Source organism: Tremella mesenterica (genome assembly GCF_000271645.1).
Source record: "Tremella mesenterica DSM 1558 unplaced genomic scaffold TREMEscaffold_1, whole genome shotgun sequence".
NCBI classification, from domain to species: domain Eukaryota; kingdom Fungi; phylum Basidiomycota; class Tremellomycetes; order Tremellales; family Tremellaceae; genus Tremella; species Tremella mesenterica.
In genome coordinates this window covers 1,901,579-1,918,832 of record NW_006711225.1, presented here as the reverse complement: position 1 = coordinate 1,918,832, position 17,254 = coordinate 1,901,579, and the positions used below count along the sequence as shown (strand labels likewise).

Sequence of the window (17,254 nt, the reverse complement as noted above, 5' to 3'; positions counted from 1 at the left end):
GCTAGAGGCACGGTCCCATTAGTTCTCCGAGGCAAGAATTTCAAACCCCATTTCTCCACGTACCGACGCTCTCGATTGTTTAGCGGCAGTAGCTTTATCTCAAACACCCGTTTCGACCCCTCAAACAAAACACAAAGACCTTCTTCATCTTACCGATACTTCACCTCATCTCGATCCTACCGACATTACACCTCATGCTAATCTTTCATCGATAGATCGTATACGTCGTATGGAAGAAACTACCGAGTCGGAATATAGACTTAAGGGAAATACTTACATTACACCTATTTCGCCTCTCCCGCGAATCTCCGATATAAGAGGGACGGAAATCTCACGAATGTTAAGACCTAGAGTCGTTATTCCTCCTGATGAACTTAATATTGAAGAGAAAAATGAGATATCTGGGGAAAGGAATGAAAGATTATCTTCTACATTGAATATTTCACATGAAGAACGTCATTCGACTGAGTCGGAGTTGGAAAGTGGTTCAGACTATCCGGAAAGAAGAAAACGTAAAATATCAGGACCTCAAGAATCTCATCTAATTGCAGAATATGGTGAAATGATAAGAGCTGAAACTGAAACTCCAAACTTTCGGAATAATCGTGAACTTGTCGTGATGGAAGATAGGGATAAGGATATAGATGAGAACAGAAATAAATATCGTAGAATCAATCTTCATCAACTATCAAATGCTAAACATAGGGAAATGGAAATGGAAAAACAAGAATATTTATCTCGAGCTAGATGGATGTGGGATGTTTTGAATACGGTTGAAAGACGTTTAACGGAAAGTGAAGAAGAACCGGTCAGGGTGAAAAGTGAACCTTTGTAGTAGAGTACTCTTACTCCTTTCACCCTTTGTTGGTGGTATATACAGTAAGTTTGAAAAGATTCATTGAGATACCTGATGAGAGATGGATATGGACATGGACATTGGATCGAAAGAATGATGAGATACAACAATGGACATTTGATGTTGAGTTGAAAAGATATTGATCAGAGTATGGACAATTTGCTTCAATTTCAATTATGTTTTATTTATGACCAATATCAGATGCACAAAAAAAAAACATGTCACGATACCTTTTTAAATATCTAAGTTATTGAAGATCATCTCATTACCCAAATTAATTCTATGTACAACCGAAGAAAAAGATACAAAAAAAGATCCACACTTGTCTCATTGAACCTTTACCAACCCTTCACCACCCTCTGATTAACTTTACGTTTCTTCATACTCCCATTTGCGAACCTTCCTTTCAGATTCTCCTTCACGATCGACTCTTCGTCGGAACTGCTTTCCTCTTCGGAACTACTTTCTTCCATCTCAGCTTTCTTCGGTATGGGTTGACTAACACTTTGGTTGGTATTCCTAGTAGAACGAATACGTAGATGTTCTTTGGATAAAGAAGACAAAGAAGGGATAGAGATGATAGGTTGAGATGCCGCTGAACGGTTCGTTCGACGTGGTGGAAGAATTGGTATTGGGGATTCAGATTCACTTGATGTATCGGGGCCATCAATATGTGACTTTATCCCATTTACTATTCCATCCAATTTGACATTGATCTTCTTATTTGAAAGAGGGTCTGATGACGACGTGGGAGGTTTTGATTGAGAAAGAGTTGCAATAGGAGTTTTAACACTTTGTGAAGGTAAAGAGTCTTCTTCGTCTTCTTCCACTATAGGAGATGTATGTCGTATACTTGTTTTTGATCGACGATTGAGAACGGATCGACCAGAAGAAACATCAGGACTTTGTGATTGACTTTTTTGTACTTGAGTGTTAGGTAAACTTCCAGAGAACATTTGAGTAGCAGCGGGTTGACTTTGCGTCATGAATAATCCATCATTCTTTTTTGCCCGTCCCTTCACCGGACGAGATTTTGGTGTATCCGAATTGAGTGAGCTGGAAGTGGGTATATCCACAGGATCAGAAAGTGTGTTCGGAACATTCATGGGATGAGGAAGTGATGAAGGAGGTACAAGTGTGATTGGTGATTCTGGAGGATGAGAAGATGATTTAGGTTCGGGCTGAGTGGATTTTCTGTTTGTTCGTCGGCGACCAACCTGCATGTTTCAGCTTTGAAAAACCTCATCTGTCTGCGTTTCACTCACAGTATCACTGACATCACTTGTCATGCCCCCTGTCGTCTTGTCCACCACTACAGTGTCGGTGATGACACGCTTGGGTGTCCTGAGTGTTCGAGGGGAGACGGGAAGCGATGGTTCTCTAGACATTGATCGTGTGACACGTTGTGTAGATACTTCTTTTGAGGTAGATCGAGTTTGCCGTCTTTGAGTAGAGATCTCGGCTGGTGGAGCCAGACTACTCTGTGAGGTGTTCACAACCTCCTTCGACGTCCGACTGCGTTGAGCACGTGGAGGAGGTTTTGGCGGTGGGACTCTCGGAGGATCTTGATCGTGATCTGAAGAAGGGGGAGAGGGCAGACCAGTAGGAACCAGTTGGGTAGGTCTAAGCTCTGCAGAAGGTTCGTTCTGACTTTCGACGATTACGTCGTTGCCGCCGGCCGAGGCGGGGGGAAGAACCGTATCGGCAGTCGCCTCTTCATCGATAGCGTTCATAAGAGCAATATGACCGCCAAAGTTCTCCACAGAGGGACTGGGTTGATTGAGTTCAGCGAATGATTTAATGGAACGTATTGATGGTTCATCCTGTAACACATCCTCTTCGGACCCGTCTTCGTCGAACTCCCCATCTTCTACTCCATCGTCGACTCCTGGAACATCGGAATTTTCATTTTCATCCTCATCATCGTCAAATTCACCATCCTCCGCAACTGTCTCGACGACTTCGGTCGTGTTCTTTCTTTCGGAGGACTCACCGTCCCCATCGGATGAAGCCTCAGAGGGGTCGACCTCGTCATCAACGGCAGTGATTGCGATTTGAGGTGGTTGTGTCACGGGCTCGATCTCCGAGTCATTTGTTGACGCGCCATCTTCAGCCTCGCCAAATTCCTCGATTGAACTATCTTCATCTCCCCGTTTATGCTCACCACTCTGTGGCGGTTTCTTCTGAGAATCGACATCGTCACTTTCATCCTCATCCTCGTCCAATTCTCCATCTTCATCCAAAATATTGACCGACGAACGCATGTTAGCCGCAAGTTGGCTCGCCCGTCTTTGTGCTCGAGGGGACTGTGGTTTAGTCAGGAAATGTCTCAGAACATCACCGGAAGGAACACTGATCGAAGTCCCAGAGCTCGTATCCACATCTTTGACGTTATCCTGCTGCGAGATAGACTGTTCATCTCCACTATCCTCGTCCTCGTCCTCGCTCGCGCTATCAGACTGATCCTCATCTCCATCTGCGTCCTCCTCCTCACTTTCGCCCTCCTTCAACGGACCATTGATCCCCTCAGGTCCAGACACTTGTCTGACTGGGTCTTCGTCTGCGTCCGAGGTCCCTCCGAGGTCGGAAGTCTCCGAGTCAGATTCCGAGGCACCCGTCTCAATGACGGCATCTGAGACGCTCCAACCTGACATCGATCCTGCCTTGCGAGCTAATGCTTGGGCTTTGTGGAGAATTGGTGATAGGATAGCCCGTTGAGGAGATGGAGACCGCTTGGGCTCATTGACAAGGGGAGAAGGTGGAGTCGTCTCGGGCCTATTCGAATTGGCGTCTACAATCTCTACTGGTTCTTCCGGTCCTAGCTGGGCAGAAACTGCTGCCATAGAACCACTCCCAGATCTTTCCTGTCGTTTCTGCAAAACTTCAGCTACCGACGAGTCCAAGACAGATGCCATAGCCGTTGGAGTGACCGTCCCAGTCACTTTGGATTTGATCTTGGTGAGACGACGTATCCACATCTCTATCGCGTCGATTGAAGCAGATTTGACGCCACCTTCGACATCCGGCTCCGTTTTACGTTGTATCAAAATGCCACGTAGAGCGTCGACACCTTGTTTGACGATTGGACAGTCTTTTTGAAGATGTATAGGGATTTCACCGCAAATGACACAAGCGGCACGATACGCCATTCGAGCATGTGCAGCTTTGACACTGCGAGGTCCGACGTTGGCGGGCAGGGCCGGTTTACCGAGTTTGGACTGTCCTGATTTTGTGGATGAAGCGCTGACGTTATTGAGTTCTGCGGTGGGGGGACTGGGAAACTGTTCGATAGGACTGATGGCCGAGGTGAGAGGGGTATTGGTAGTCGGTGCTTGAAGAGTATTAGCTTTGTCCGCATCAACAGTCAAGGCAGCTTTTGGCTTGCGCGAGCGTTTCTTAGAGGCCAAGTCCGCAGGTGCGTCTTCAGTCGATTTTCCTCCCGCCAGGGCCTCTTTCGGAGATGTCGTCGATAATTTCTGCCCGGCTTTCTGTTTCGCCTTGCTCGGCAAAGTTTGAGGCGGGTCCGACACTCGCACGTCAGTGCCGACAACCTTCTCGCTAGGAAATTCCGAAGGACCCGGCTCTTCGATGACTGGATCCGATCCTGAGGGTTCCGCCGAAGCCTTCCTCTTAGTCCTATTTCTCCTTTTCTTCCGCGGTACCTCCTTATTTTCATCCTCGTCCGAACTTAGCATCTGCTCTTCATTGCGCTTCAACAACCTCTTTACCGGGGGGTCGATGGAAGAAGACGACATTCTGGGATGACGAATGGACAAGAGCTGTTGGTCTCGGAAGAAGATGCTGTATGGGGAGAAAAGAGAAAGGGATAGTGGATGTGGATGAGACTCTGATAGTCGAACACCTGCAGGTGTTTCGGTCACAGCAGCTGAAATCTCTTCGCTCGTCGTGACAGGCTTGCTGGATTCTTCGACTTTTTCGTCGACATGAGATCTCCCTGAAGGTGCGCTGGATCCATCACGAGCGATCGTTGAAGGAGTCTCGGCATCTGAAATATCGGATGATAAATCAGATGATAGCAACGGTGTGCTAGCGCGACTTGAGGGATGCTCCACCGTCTCTGGAGGTGGCATGGCAACAGGAGCCAGGATCGGCATGACAGGCGCAGATTTGAGGGCGGGTTCGAGAGTCGGCTCAGGAAGAGCCTCGGAAGCAGGCTCATGGACGGGCCTCTCGATATCGGGAGTGGCCGACGAACTGACACGGTCAGGAGTTGCAGCTATCGGGGAAGTATCATCGACCTGTACAGGAGAAATGGGATCACTTGTAGATGGCTGTTCGAGATCGTCCGAAGGTTCATCCGTGACTCCTCTCAAATCCGGTGAGGAAGGAATGAGTGATTGCTCACGTGGAAGTGCCGGAGAGACTGCGACAGTTCTTTCTCTAGCCCCAGGTGGCAACGGTGTAGCATTTGTTCTGGCAGGGGATACGTGGCGCACATGAGGGATGTCGAGGGAAGTCGGCTCGTGAACGGCTTGACTCTTTCTTTTCCGGCGTCGCTTCCGCGATACAGTCCCCGATCCACTACCCGGTGTTCGAAGGGCAACGGCATCCGATGTCTTGATTTCTTGAATGGAAGGGGTTGACAAGGCTGATTTTGGAGTCGCCCTCGGGGTATGATCGTCGTTTGCCAGCATGGCTTTGTGCTCCGGCTTTTTCTTCATGGTCGGGACTTTAAAGATAGAGTCGGACAGGCTACTTCCTTTCGCCGCGGATGACGCTACTGACCTGACTGGATCGGGTGTGAAAGGTTCCATGGGACGAACGCTGGAAGACGCCGAGTAAACTTTGACTATCAGAGGTTGGCTAGAGGCCAGTGCCCTTTCCCGGAATGCCTGAAAGTCATATTCTGTCATGTCAGCGCTTGAAACATCTCGTGCTGTAGGTTTAGAGCTCACCATCGTAGATATCACCCTCTGTTCCATCCTTTCTCACATGAGCTAGCCGGATGGAAGTTCCGTAGAGCGGTATTTGTAGTGCTCGTGCGATCTTGACGACGAGCGAATCGAGGTCTTCTCCTCTTGCTAACACTGTCAGCAATTGTAATCATTCACTCTAGGTGACTATTGATGATATGGGCTTAGTCCAACTCACTCAGTGGCTTGGTGCATGATCGAACACCCCCCGCGAGCTGATATTGTACCGACACGGAAGCAGGGTGAGCCACTGGGCTCTCGGAAGCCAACTTTTTGGCGGGTGTCTCCTGTCTGATCGCGTCATCCAAAGATACCATGGGTGTATCTTGGAGTGATTTGTGCTTGGTCATGACTGTTAGCTGTCTTGGCCATGACCCAAACACAGTAAGTAGAGCAATGAGAGATACTTTGAGCGAGTTTGTATGGGCAAGAGAAATCTCATCCCTTGTGAGAAGGGGGGGGGTCGAATAAGGAAATTTGGGGACCCCACTAACGCCAAGTTACTCGTGACTTATTCACCGGTATCTACTCGTTTAGACTCTTCTTATGTATGTTGCCCCCTAACCCTACCTCTCCACACTGTCTAGTCTTCTCATCACAGTCTGGTTAATGCTTGCACATCCTCGAGTCTCTTATATTGTTCTCTCTTCCCCTATCTCTGCCATCCGCGAATAATATCGGCAGAGCGTCCGCTAAGACGTTCGCAATCGACTTCGATTTTGGTGACTCGATCCATCTTCACCATGGTCGCATTAGATATCAACGACACTTCCAAGGCTCTCGCCGTCAGTGGGGGATACGTGGCTGTTGTCGGACTCGTTTCTTACTTTCTCAAAGAAAAGCTTTTCATGTGTACGTCCTTCCTCGCAAAAACTCACCTGGCCCAGTTGACGGGCAGCTGAAGCACTCCTGGCCACGGTCGCAGGTATCATATTCGGACCTCGCGTTCTCAACTGGTTCAACCCGCAAGAATGGATAGGAGGATCGGACGTAGATCTCAACCACCTCACATTTCAAATCACGAGGATCGTCATCGGCATTCAAGTGCTCTTCACCGGTATCGCCCTCCCCAAGGCGTACCTCAAGAAAGAATGGTTGTCCCTCACCACGCTTCTTGGACCGATCATGCTGGCAGCTTGGTTCGTCACTAGTCTCCTCATCTGGGGTCTCATACCTGGATTAACCTTTCTTGAATGTCTGGTGATTGCGGCTTGTGTCACCCCGACGGATCCCGTCTTGGCCAACTCTATTTGCAAGGGTGAGTCGTAGGCCTCTGAAATCATCGTATGTCATCTGATCGATGACAGGTCGCTTTGCCGAAAAACACGTACCTGCTCATGTACGAAACATCATTGTGGCCGAATCAGGCGCTAATGATGGTCTGGGGTTTCCCTTCCTCTACATCGGCCTGTACCTCATGCTCATCAAAACCCCTGATCATCCCATGCACTCAGTGGGAGGTGCTATCGCAGAATGGTACGTCAATGCATTGCATCTCTTAACCCACTCCGAGTCCAGACCTGACTTGTAGGATCTACAATGTGATTCTATATCAAATCCTTCTATCGGTCGTCATTGGCGCGATCATCGGCTTTGTCGCTCGGAAGATACTCAAATTTGCCGAAGCGCGCTCGTAAGTCCCACGCCAGCATGATCAGGCAGGTGTTGTACTGACAGCTCGTCCAGACTGATCGATCACGAGTCTTTCTTGTCTTTCGGCGTCGCTCTCACATTCTTCACTCTGGGAGTCGTGGGCATATTAGGTTCAGACGATATCCTGTGTTGCTTCATTGTGGGAAACAGCTTTACTTGGGATGATTGGTTTCGTAAGTCAACGCGGATATCTTCATGTAATCAGTCAGATGCCAGCTAACGCCGCAGGGGTACAAACCGAAAGCCATGCCTTCCAAGATGTCATTGACCAGTTATTATCCAGTGTGAGCCCCTCCTTTCATCAACATCACTTGTGTCTGATAAGCAGGCTATCTTTTTGTACATCGGAGCAATAATGCCTTGGTCCTCATTCGGTAACTTCCATGACATCACAGTATGGAGACTGGTATGCCTTGGCTTACTAGTGATGCTCCTCCGGCGCTTGCCGTGGGTCATAGGCCTTGTCAGTCTGCCATCCTACCCTTCTCTTCTGTGATTCTCAACCCAAGCTGATACTCAGGCCTCGTTCAAAATGATACCCACTTTGCCAACATGGCGGGAATCCGCTTTTGCTGGCTTCTTTGGACCTATCGGTTTGTTACACATTCCGATTCCCTTCGTTTGGCTGATACGCAGGTGTCGGGGCGGTTTTCTACAATAGTATCGCTCTGGAGGTTATCCCGGTGGAAGGTCGTGAAAACCTTCGAGCCGTCGTTACGCCCGTCGTATACTTCTTGGTCCTCACCTCCGTCGTCATTCACGGTATCACCATACCCGTCGGCAAAGGCTTTCAGCGAGCGCGGACCTCAACCCTCTCCCGATCTCAGACCACGACTGCAGGTATCGTATCCCGTCTTCCGCCTCCAGTACCCCTCGAAAGGGAAAACGCCCGATTCGACGAAGAGGCACGGACACGCACTCCGCGAACGCTATCCAGGTCGACAAGTATGGGCATTGAGAGCGGAACAAACGTTCATTTCAGTCCTCTCGATGGCGGCAAGCAACTGTCTGGATCGCCCCTCTACCAGTCGCATCAGTCATCGACGACTGGCACATCTTTGCAAAATCAAAGTCGAGAAAACCTTCCACGCTCGTCAACGGTGGGAAGCCAAGGTATCACCGAGACTGCCTGGAATGAAGGAAATCAGGTCGTCATCGAGTCCGAAGGTGGAGAGAACGTTAGAGTGTTGAACAGGCGGAGTCATGATGCGCATGGAGCAGAGTGAGTCGGAAACGTGATGTGTGGCAAGTATGACGATATTTGCATTTTGCATTGTGCACGGACGGAAACGAGACACCAGAGGAGATGAAATCCTCCTTTGCTGGTATTGCCACCCTGAATTACTGAATTCTGATGGTCTGACGTCATTCTTTGATTCTGATCACTCAGCATTGTAAGAAAACGGTCACGTTGGACTCATGCCAGGGGATATTGTTTGGTCATTGTGTTGTCCTCGCAGGTCATTGATGGTCGATGTTTGTCACGGGCACGTGTGCTAAACAGGGGTTGCTCAGAAGTGGAACGGACTTCATAATTCCGAGACTCAGGGGGACAATTTTGTGTATGGTGTTTCAAAGGTTTTACACATTCACTTACCATACACCAGCGTCACTGACCAGCAGACAACGTCCAAAGTACAAAAGAGACATCAGGGACCGTCCAAACAATACGGAGTTGAAAGTATCTATGGAAAGCCCAGTTCGGGACAGGTGACGTTTCGAATTCCTTTGATGTCCCTTGTGCCAGTGACCCTTTCAACTCAGTGGACGTTTGAGCTTGGACTGTCCCATGGATTAACAGACACCAAAAGCAACCGTGCATGGCCCAAACAAGTCAGGGATGTGTCTTATGGAGCGGTCCAGGTCCCCCTTATTGATGAGGAGTTTTCTCCCTACCCCTTCAGACAAACGGAAAACCCCGACCTCTCTCGACAGGCCTCAGCGATGTCTATATAAGCCAATCTTTCATACCCTCGATTCATCGCAACTTGCCAATACAACTAATTCATCTAATTCATCACCAGTTGGAAAAACTCACTTTGACATTCAACAGCTTCACTAACTCCTTCATTCATCGTACAGACAACAAGAACAACAAGAACAACAAGAACAACAAGAACAACAAGAACAGCAAGAACAACAAGAACAACAAGAACAACAAGAACAACAAGAACAACAAGAACAACAAGAACAACAAGAACAACAAGGACAACAAGGACAACAAGGACAACAAGAACAAGTCAGCAACTGAACCAAAAGCAGACCCAAGATGAGCCAAACCTACTCTCTCAAGAGCTCAACTCGCATCACTCGAGATGATACCAAGACCGCTGCCGAAGCCGGCTGGGTCCTCGAGAGCATTGCTGATCAAGGTAACCTGCCCACGCCCGAGCAACTTCAAGACGTTCACAACCAAATCTCGGAACTTCACAAGGGTGCACGAAGACTTTTTGCGCACTTTACATCCCGCCACTCTCATAGTCAAGCGGCTTTCATGAGGAAAAAGTTCGAGTTCCGTTCCGTTACCGAACAGGATTCCGACACAGTCACTCACACCCATGAAGCATGGCTCAAATCTGAGTACAGAGAGGATGATAATGACACGTTGACACAAAGTCAGATTTCGGCACCAGGGAACAATCATTGGTCCATGTCAATACCTCACACGCATCTGAGCAGTGCGGCAGATTCCGATTTTGTTCAAGAGATTTTGAGAAGAACTGAGGACGAGCTAGCGGAACTTGATGCCTCCGGTGAAGCGGGTATAGACGGTCAGGAAGATTCCGATTTTGTTCAAGAGATTTTGAGAAGAACTGAGGACGAGCTAGCGGAACTTGATGCCTCCGGTGAAGCGGGTATAGACGGTCAGGAAGAAGCTACTGGAATGGACACCAATGATCCGGAGTATTCAGATGAAGGGAGCAGTGTGGACGGTGACACCATTGATCAAGAGGCTTCAAGTAACTTTCAGGAAGATCAAGCACAACTTACTCCCTCAGGTCAGGCACAGACAGAAAGTTCGGAAGAAGATACAGAGATGGACACCAATGATCGGGAGTATTCAGATGAAGAGAGCAGTGTGGACGGTGACACCATTGATCAAGAGGCTTCAAGTAACTTTCAGGAAGATCAAGCACAACTTACTCCCTCAGGTCAGGCACAGACAGAAAGTTCGGAAGAAGATACAGAGATGGACACCAATGATCGGGAGTATTCAGATGAAGAGAGCAGTGTGGACGGTGACACCATTGATCAAGAGGCTTCAAGCAACTTTCAGGAAGATCAAGCACAACTTACTCCCTCAGGTCAGGCACAGACAGAAAGTTCGGAAGAAGATACAGAGATGGACACCAATGATCGGGAGTATTCAGATGAAGAGGGCAGTGTGGACGGTGACACCATTGATCAAGAGGCTTCAAGCAACTTTCAGGAAGATCAAGCACAACTTACTCCCTCAGGTCAGGCAGAGACAGAAAGTTCGGAAGAAGATACAGAGATGGACACCAATGATCAGGAGCATTCAGATGAAGAGAGCAGTGTAGAAATCGATCCCGAACTCCAAGAGGCCCTGCAGGTCATTGACAATCATGTGGCCAGGGCAGTAGCCGATTATCACTCCAGTCAGGGGGTAACAGTGGGAATGGACACTGCTGATCAGGAGTCAGGAGTCGCTTCAAGTAGCGATTCAAGTAGCTCTTCAGATGAGGAGGAAGAAGAGTAAGGGAATGGAAATCATCGAGAATATGGAGACATATGACCATGCATGATATGAGAAGTTGCCCTTGATTTGCTAGCACGTACAATCACTTCTATCTTCTTTCCCTTTGAAGAAAACATGATTCTGATAGGGTATCTGATTTTATTGACCGAGTTGGAGATCGATTGAGTGATCAGCTCTCACGCACGTTCTCACGATTTGAACTAAACATTTCTCACGTCTATCTCATCATGATTGTCTCACTCATATTCCCCAATCGGGAAGATTACAGGGTACACAGCTTTTGACTGGAATTCTTCTCACATCTTCCATATTCTCACGGGGAGGGATCTCGGTCTAGGAGGAAGGTCGAATCTTCCCTTTCAAGTCGGAGATTCTGGTTCTAGAGAGGCGTGAGAAGGAGGCGATGAAGGAGAGAAGGGACAGAAGGAGAAGGAGAAGGAGGGGGAGGGGAAGGAAAGATACTTAAACTCCCCCTTCACCCTCAATCTCTCAACTCTTTCCCACTTTACAAATCTCAATCACCACATCAATCGATCAGACACACATATGAGCGGGACAAGCAGCACCTCATCAGGCGAGCAAAGTGGGACAGGTAGGGAGGCAGACAACGCTACAAGCACACTTGCGGTGGTGGGTCCATTGACCGATGGCTCCGTTCCCGAAGCCACTGCCAACTTTGACTCGAGTTTACTCCAGGATCTGCCTGTCACCAGATTGGTATATGCATTATATATAGAGGACAATGATGGTACCTCTACAGCAGCCGATGAGCCCGTCCCCCCATCAGGATGGGTGCAATTGGCCTACGCTTTTAAAAAAGCAGCCAACAAGGGAAACAGGGGTGAAGCCACGGAAACAGATCATACGATGGCTGACGACGTCATTGGTATGATCGCTTCTCTTATTCACAACACATTGAAGTTTGTGAAAGGTGAAGGACAGGAATCCTCCCTGGACACGGTTATTCAAAAAGTTTTGGACAGATCTAGCGGCAAGTTGTCAACACTCAATATTCACAGATACACAGGTGCACAGCAGGAAGACTTCTGGTCTGTAGTTAGGAAGAACTTGCCGCCTAACGATGATACTACATATGAGGGCAGTGTTGCCCAGGAAGTGGGGGGCTTGTGGGGTAATTCAGCTTTTGGTATGTATCGAGTCCCCTATGAAAGGGAACCTGACAGTGACTCAGATGGGCATGTTTATGATGATGTGTCACGAAGTGACAAGACAGTTTGATAGTGATAGTGATAGGATGGGTTGGGTATTTAACCAGCGACCGGCGGTATGCAGTAACCGCCGGTTAATAGGCCTTTTAGCACAGTGGTTTAGACCGCTGCCTCTGAAGGGCACTGTTATATCGTCCCAATGCTGGTTAGTTGGTCTCGTGACAGATTAACCGGCGGTTACGGGTAGGATCCTGGGTTCGACTCCCAGGGTGGGCTGGGTCAAATTCAGTCCCTACTTGGAAAACCTCCCTCTCGGAGAAAGTTTTCGGCCTATCGTACCCTTCCCTGTTGGGGCCCCAGATGGGGCTGAAAGGGAAGGCATAATGTCACGAAGTGACAAGACAGTTTGATAGTGATAGTGATAGGATGGGTTGGGTATTTAACCAGCGACCGGCGGTATGCAGTAACCGCCGGTTAATAGGCCTTTTAGCACAGTGGTTTAGACCGCTGCCTCTGAAGGGCACTGTTATATCGTCCCAATGCTGGTTAGTTGGTCTCGTGACAGAGATGCCCTAAACGGCCACAGACCGGAACCTCGCCATCCCGCTCGAATATTTGAAGGGGTCATCGCTTTGATACTGGCCTGAACAAAAGAGTTTGTCCATTCTCCTTTAGAAATCCTATCCGGAGTGCTTGAAGCCCACTTGTCTGCATCATCGGCCATTGCAAGCTTCATGGGCGTGAAGACGGCCACATTGAGAGGCTGAGTTTTGTGAGAGGAATGTGAAGGAAGAATGACAAGATCAATGGCATTTTCTATACAAAGAGCAATGAAAGTGGACTGGACGTGACTTCCATGACCGTTCACAATAAGGAGACGGCGATCTTGAGATATGGGAGGTGAGGTTGAAGTAGAAGGTACTGTGGTTGCGATATTGGTCGAAGATGAGGTTTCTGTGAAAGGGAGAAAGATGTTCTTGAGCCACTCTAAGGCAAGTGTGTCATTGGACCATCCAATATCACTGGTACACCAGTGCCAGTCGGTGGTGACCTCGGGGTGAACGGTCGGTAGATATGAGGTGGAAAGATTCTTGCCTTTGAAGATAACAAGACGGGGTAGGGCTTGTCCATCCGCAGCTACACATTCAATAGTCCTCACCCACTCCTGGCGACCAGTAATCCCCTTCTCCGCTCGTCTCCCTCCTGTTCCCCCTACTGCAAGTACTCTAGTGGTTGCTGAGGTACCTATACCATATCCGGACTCATCCATATTATAAATACTTCAAGCCAAATAGTGATGTGTTTCCACCAAGGACCCAACTTCCGCAAAGAAAGGTGCCAGCTTCTCCACGGTGCCTCCATCAATCCGAGAACGGTCAATCTGACGTGTCCAGACACTATTGACAGCAGGGTGACGTTTCTGGACCTTCGCCATCCAATTCTTGCCAAGGGAGCTGTTACGACCCTGTCACTCTACGATGTATTCGCCATCATCGCCTACTTCAACAGGCTCGTAACACCTACAACACCTTACAACATCTCTTCGACCTATCGCTCCACAACTCGCTGCATCCTTCATACTTCACCACCCTGGTGTCACTGTCGTCACCTTGACATCACCCCGACATCACCCCGCGCCACTGTGGTACAGTACGAGCCATGGTGGCACCACTACGACACGGCCCGCACCACAATGGAGGAGCCTGATGTCACCTTGACGCCACTATGGGTCAGCATGGATCAGTACGGATAACCCTGGGTCAAACTGACACCACCTTGGATCAGGCTGGCGTCACTACGGATCAGGCTAGGTCAGCACGGATCAGCATGGGACGGGACCATTCAGGCTGGCGTCAGAATGACGCCGCCCGGAGAGGTGGCGCTACACCGGGGGGACCAAATGATGGATATATAAGGAGCACATTTTGTCTTGATCCTCTTCAAGGATCAATCTATCATAAGTTACATAAGTTACAAAAGTGACAATAGTCTTCCATAGGCCTTCCATAGTCTTGAAATACATCTTCGGTCTACTTCGCTTCGCTTGCCGACACTTCGGGATCCTTTGAGCATACCTTTGGTCACATTACCACTTTGACCACACCCTTCGATCTTCGACCATAGAAGTCTAGTGGTTGTGCAACTTCGCCTCCGCACAACCCAAGCTTGCCGATTACGACTTCCGCCGTCTACTCGTCGCTGGCCCCAAGGCCTGCCAGGTTCGAGTCGTAACAGGAGGGGAGGAACAGTGGAGTATGAGCAGTAGTGGTCGATTGGACGGTAATACAATTTTGTCGAAGATGCTCTGCAAAATCAATGACACATTTAGGGGTTGGTGGATGGCCCATTGTCGTGTAGCGTTGGAAGTAGTCTACGAGGCAGTTCTCCTCAATCTTAGATAGAGACTGCAGATGCTCCGCAGCTGTGACACGGTCGTTTCTACCATTCAGACGAGCTGAGAGACTTGACTTGGGGACATCAAATTGAGCAGCAATTTGTCGCATAGAAAGTTGCTGTTCAGGGGTTAGGGAGGACTGAGACCTGTAGGTATCCAGTGCTAACTCGAGTGCTGATTTCATGGCTTCCATGACCGATGGGTAATGATTTGAAAGCAAGAAGATGATACATCATGTAAAGGAGCTATAAAGAAAATTGTGTCCCGGTGGGGGGGGGGGGGTCCCAATGGTAGGTGAGACATGTTAGTGAAAGATTGATAGAGATAGCTACATTCAAATTGAGATACATCGCCATCAGTAAAATAAAACCCTAGTTAGAGTAACTACGTCGAAGTACGCTGTAGTTGCACTCCTCCTGACGTCTGCGCCCTCCTGGTTGGGTGAGACATTGACTTAGAAGCGTCAAGTTAGCCGAGGTTTGTCGACCGTCAGTCTGTTAGAGAGTAGTTGGTCGACGGCTGTGACAAGGAGGTATCATTCTTGAGGAAGGAAGTGTTGCCAGTAAGGTCATAATAAGATGTGCAGGCGGATTGGGAACAGGTACTGTAGGAGGAGTGTCACGGGCCGGGTCTAATCCCCAATGGGTAGGCAAGGTGACTGAGATGGGGCTGTAACCCAATACTTGTCTCTGGCTCGTAGAGCTTGAGGATGTAATGACCCTGCTTGTGAGGATCACCACAAATAAATAAATGTAACCTACCCGTAGGGCTGGATACTGAATCGGAACTCTGTGATGTGGATAATACTAGTCCGCAATGATCAAAGGTCAGTAGATGTAAGTAAAGAGTATATCAAGGAAACCAAAGAGGGTCTGAGAGAGGGCGGAGGAAAAGAAGGAAGGGGAAGAAGAAGTGAGAAGAAAGAGGATGGGAGAAGAAAGACAATGGAGGAAGAGATCTGTCACGGCCGTCGAGCAACTACTTCCTAATAGACCGACGGTCGACGAACCTCGGCTACTTCACGCTCTGAGTCGATGTCTCACCCAACCAGGAGGGCGCAAACGTCGAAAGGAGTGTAACTACGGCGTACTTCGGCGTAGTTACTCTAACTAGGGTTTTGTTCTACTGATGGCGATGTATCTCGATTTATAGCTATCTCTATCTGTCTTTTACTACTGACAACAATCAAGGATCGCTGAAGAACTTCAGCGATCTTCTCAGCTAATATGACCTATCCCTCCTAGACGTTCATCCAACCCTCCCGCGCTTTGACGTACTTCAACGCACTTCGTCCAACTTCCCCGAACCCCGGCCATCCTCCTCCTCCTTCGACTAACTCCGCCTAATATCGCCGCACTTCTGCTCCCATTGTCCCTACCTAGCCTAACTCCGCCTAACTTCGCCGCACTTCTGCTCCCATTGTCCCTATTTACCCTAACTTCATCTAACTTCGCCGTACTTGGTCTCAGAGGTCCTGAGTTACGTGTAGAGTAAAGAGGTTTGAGTCGTGATGGGGTTTTGATGGTCAAAGGAGGGTCGTTGTTGGTGGAATAATCGAGGTGTCACGACGTAGTTCGTGACAAGATCCCCCTCAGACCCGGCTTATATGCATAAATGAGCTGACGTTGGCCGCAGCGTTGACGGGGCAACAACGGTGCCTTCGGGTAAGAGAGACTATGAAATAAGAGAACTATGTACTATGGAAGGATATCTATGCTTCTGTTGGAGCATGAGAACATGATATGAGAGGGTGGTACTATCAGATGATCAATAGTAGAGTCTCTTCTATGTGGGGGATGGTCCGATCCACTACAGAGGAGTATACAGAGGGTGACAAGGGACTGAGGGTACTGAGAGAACTGAGAGAACTGAGAGAACTGAGAGAACTGAGAGAACTGAGAGAACTGAGAGAACTGAGAGAACTGAGAGAACTAAGAGAACTGCAAGATGTCAGGCTGGATCTGACTGGACTGACAAGTTGAGAATGAGATTCATAGGTGGGGAACAACCTGTTTGGAGGGGGTTCATATCCACAGCAAAACAGGCTGAACTACAAAACTACAACAATAAGCTACGGAAGAACTGCTAAACATATTTGCAATTCTCTTCAATAGAATTGGCAATCCTGACAAGTGAAACTAAGAACAATAGGCAAAGGACCCAGGGGTCCAGGGGTAACTGTTCCAGGTTCATGGGTGCGACAAGGAACAATAGACAGGGGACACAGGAGTCCAGGGATAAGTGTGTCAAGCATGTGAACACAAAGGGGAACAATAGATGAAGGGCACAGGGGTTCAGGGGTAGGTGTTTCATGTGTGGGAGTGTCAGAGATAACAATAGGGATTGTTGATGGAGATCAAGAACAATAAACCTAAGCCAAAGGGGGTCAGGGGTAAGTGTCCCAGATGTGTTTCAGGTGTGGGAACACGGGAAAGGACTATCTTAGGTGGCAAGTAGGTGATGTATGACAAGGAGTGAGGGGTGTGATCGTCTTCTCTGGAGTTGAGGGATGACCTGAAGCACTCT

At 48.6% G+C, this 17,254-nt stretch overlaps 4 protein-coding genes across 4 annotated transcripts; 2 read left to right on the top strand and 2 right to left on the bottom strand.

Annotated features, from left to right (window-relative positions):
- Nucleotides 1–1,194: 1,194 nt before the first annotated feature.
- On the bottom strand, nucleotides 1,195–6,140 carry TREMEDRAFT_58578 (uncharacterized protein; the record flags this gene model as incomplete). Its single annotated transcript, XM_007001251.1, has 4 exons — nucleotides 1,195–2,073; nucleotides 2,122–5,723; nucleotides 5,773–5,898; nucleotides 5,969–6,140. The coding sequence occupies 4 exons, from the start codon at nucleotides 6,138–6,140 to the stop codon at nucleotides 1,195–1,197; spliced, it is 4,779 nt and encodes a 1,592-aa protein (XP_007001313.1).
- A 193-nt stretch (nucleotides 6,141–6,333) lies between these two features.
- Nucleotides 6,334–8,776, top strand: TREMEDRAFT_36687 (uncharacterized protein). The gene is made up of 9 exons (XM_007000775.1): nucleotides 6,334–6,642; nucleotides 6,689–7,048; nucleotides 7,098–7,266; nucleotides 7,322–7,423; nucleotides 7,477–7,616; nucleotides 7,672–7,727; nucleotides 7,772–7,906; nucleotides 7,964–8,036; nucleotides 8,080–8,776. Exons 1-9 carry the CDS (start codon nucleotides 6,534–6,536, stop codon nucleotides 8,667–8,669), a joined length of 1,734 nt encoding a protein of 577 aa, XP_007000837.1. The 5' UTR covers nucleotides 6,334–6,533; the 3' UTR covers nucleotides 8,670–8,776.
- A 2,934-nt stretch (nucleotides 8,777–11,710) lies between these two features.
- On the top strand, nucleotides 11,711–12,403 carry TREMEDRAFT_58576 (uncharacterized protein; the record flags this gene model as incomplete). Its single annotated transcript, XM_007001250.1, has 1 exon — nucleotides 11,711–12,403. One exon carries the CDS (start codon nucleotides 11,711–11,713, stop codon nucleotides 12,401–12,403), a length of 693 nt encoding a protein of 230 aa, XP_007001312.1.
- A 456-nt stretch (nucleotides 12,404–12,859) lies between these two features.
- TREMEDRAFT_58575 (uncharacterized protein) lies at nucleotides 12,860–13,603 on the bottom strand (the record flags this gene model as incomplete). The annotated part of the gene is made up of 1 exon (XM_007001249.1): nucleotides 12,860–13,603. One exon carries the CDS (start codon nucleotides 13,601–13,603, stop codon nucleotides 12,860–12,862), a length of 744 nt encoding a protein of 247 aa, XP_007001311.1.
- Between the last annotated feature and the right edge of the window lie 3,651 nt (nucleotides 13,604–17,254).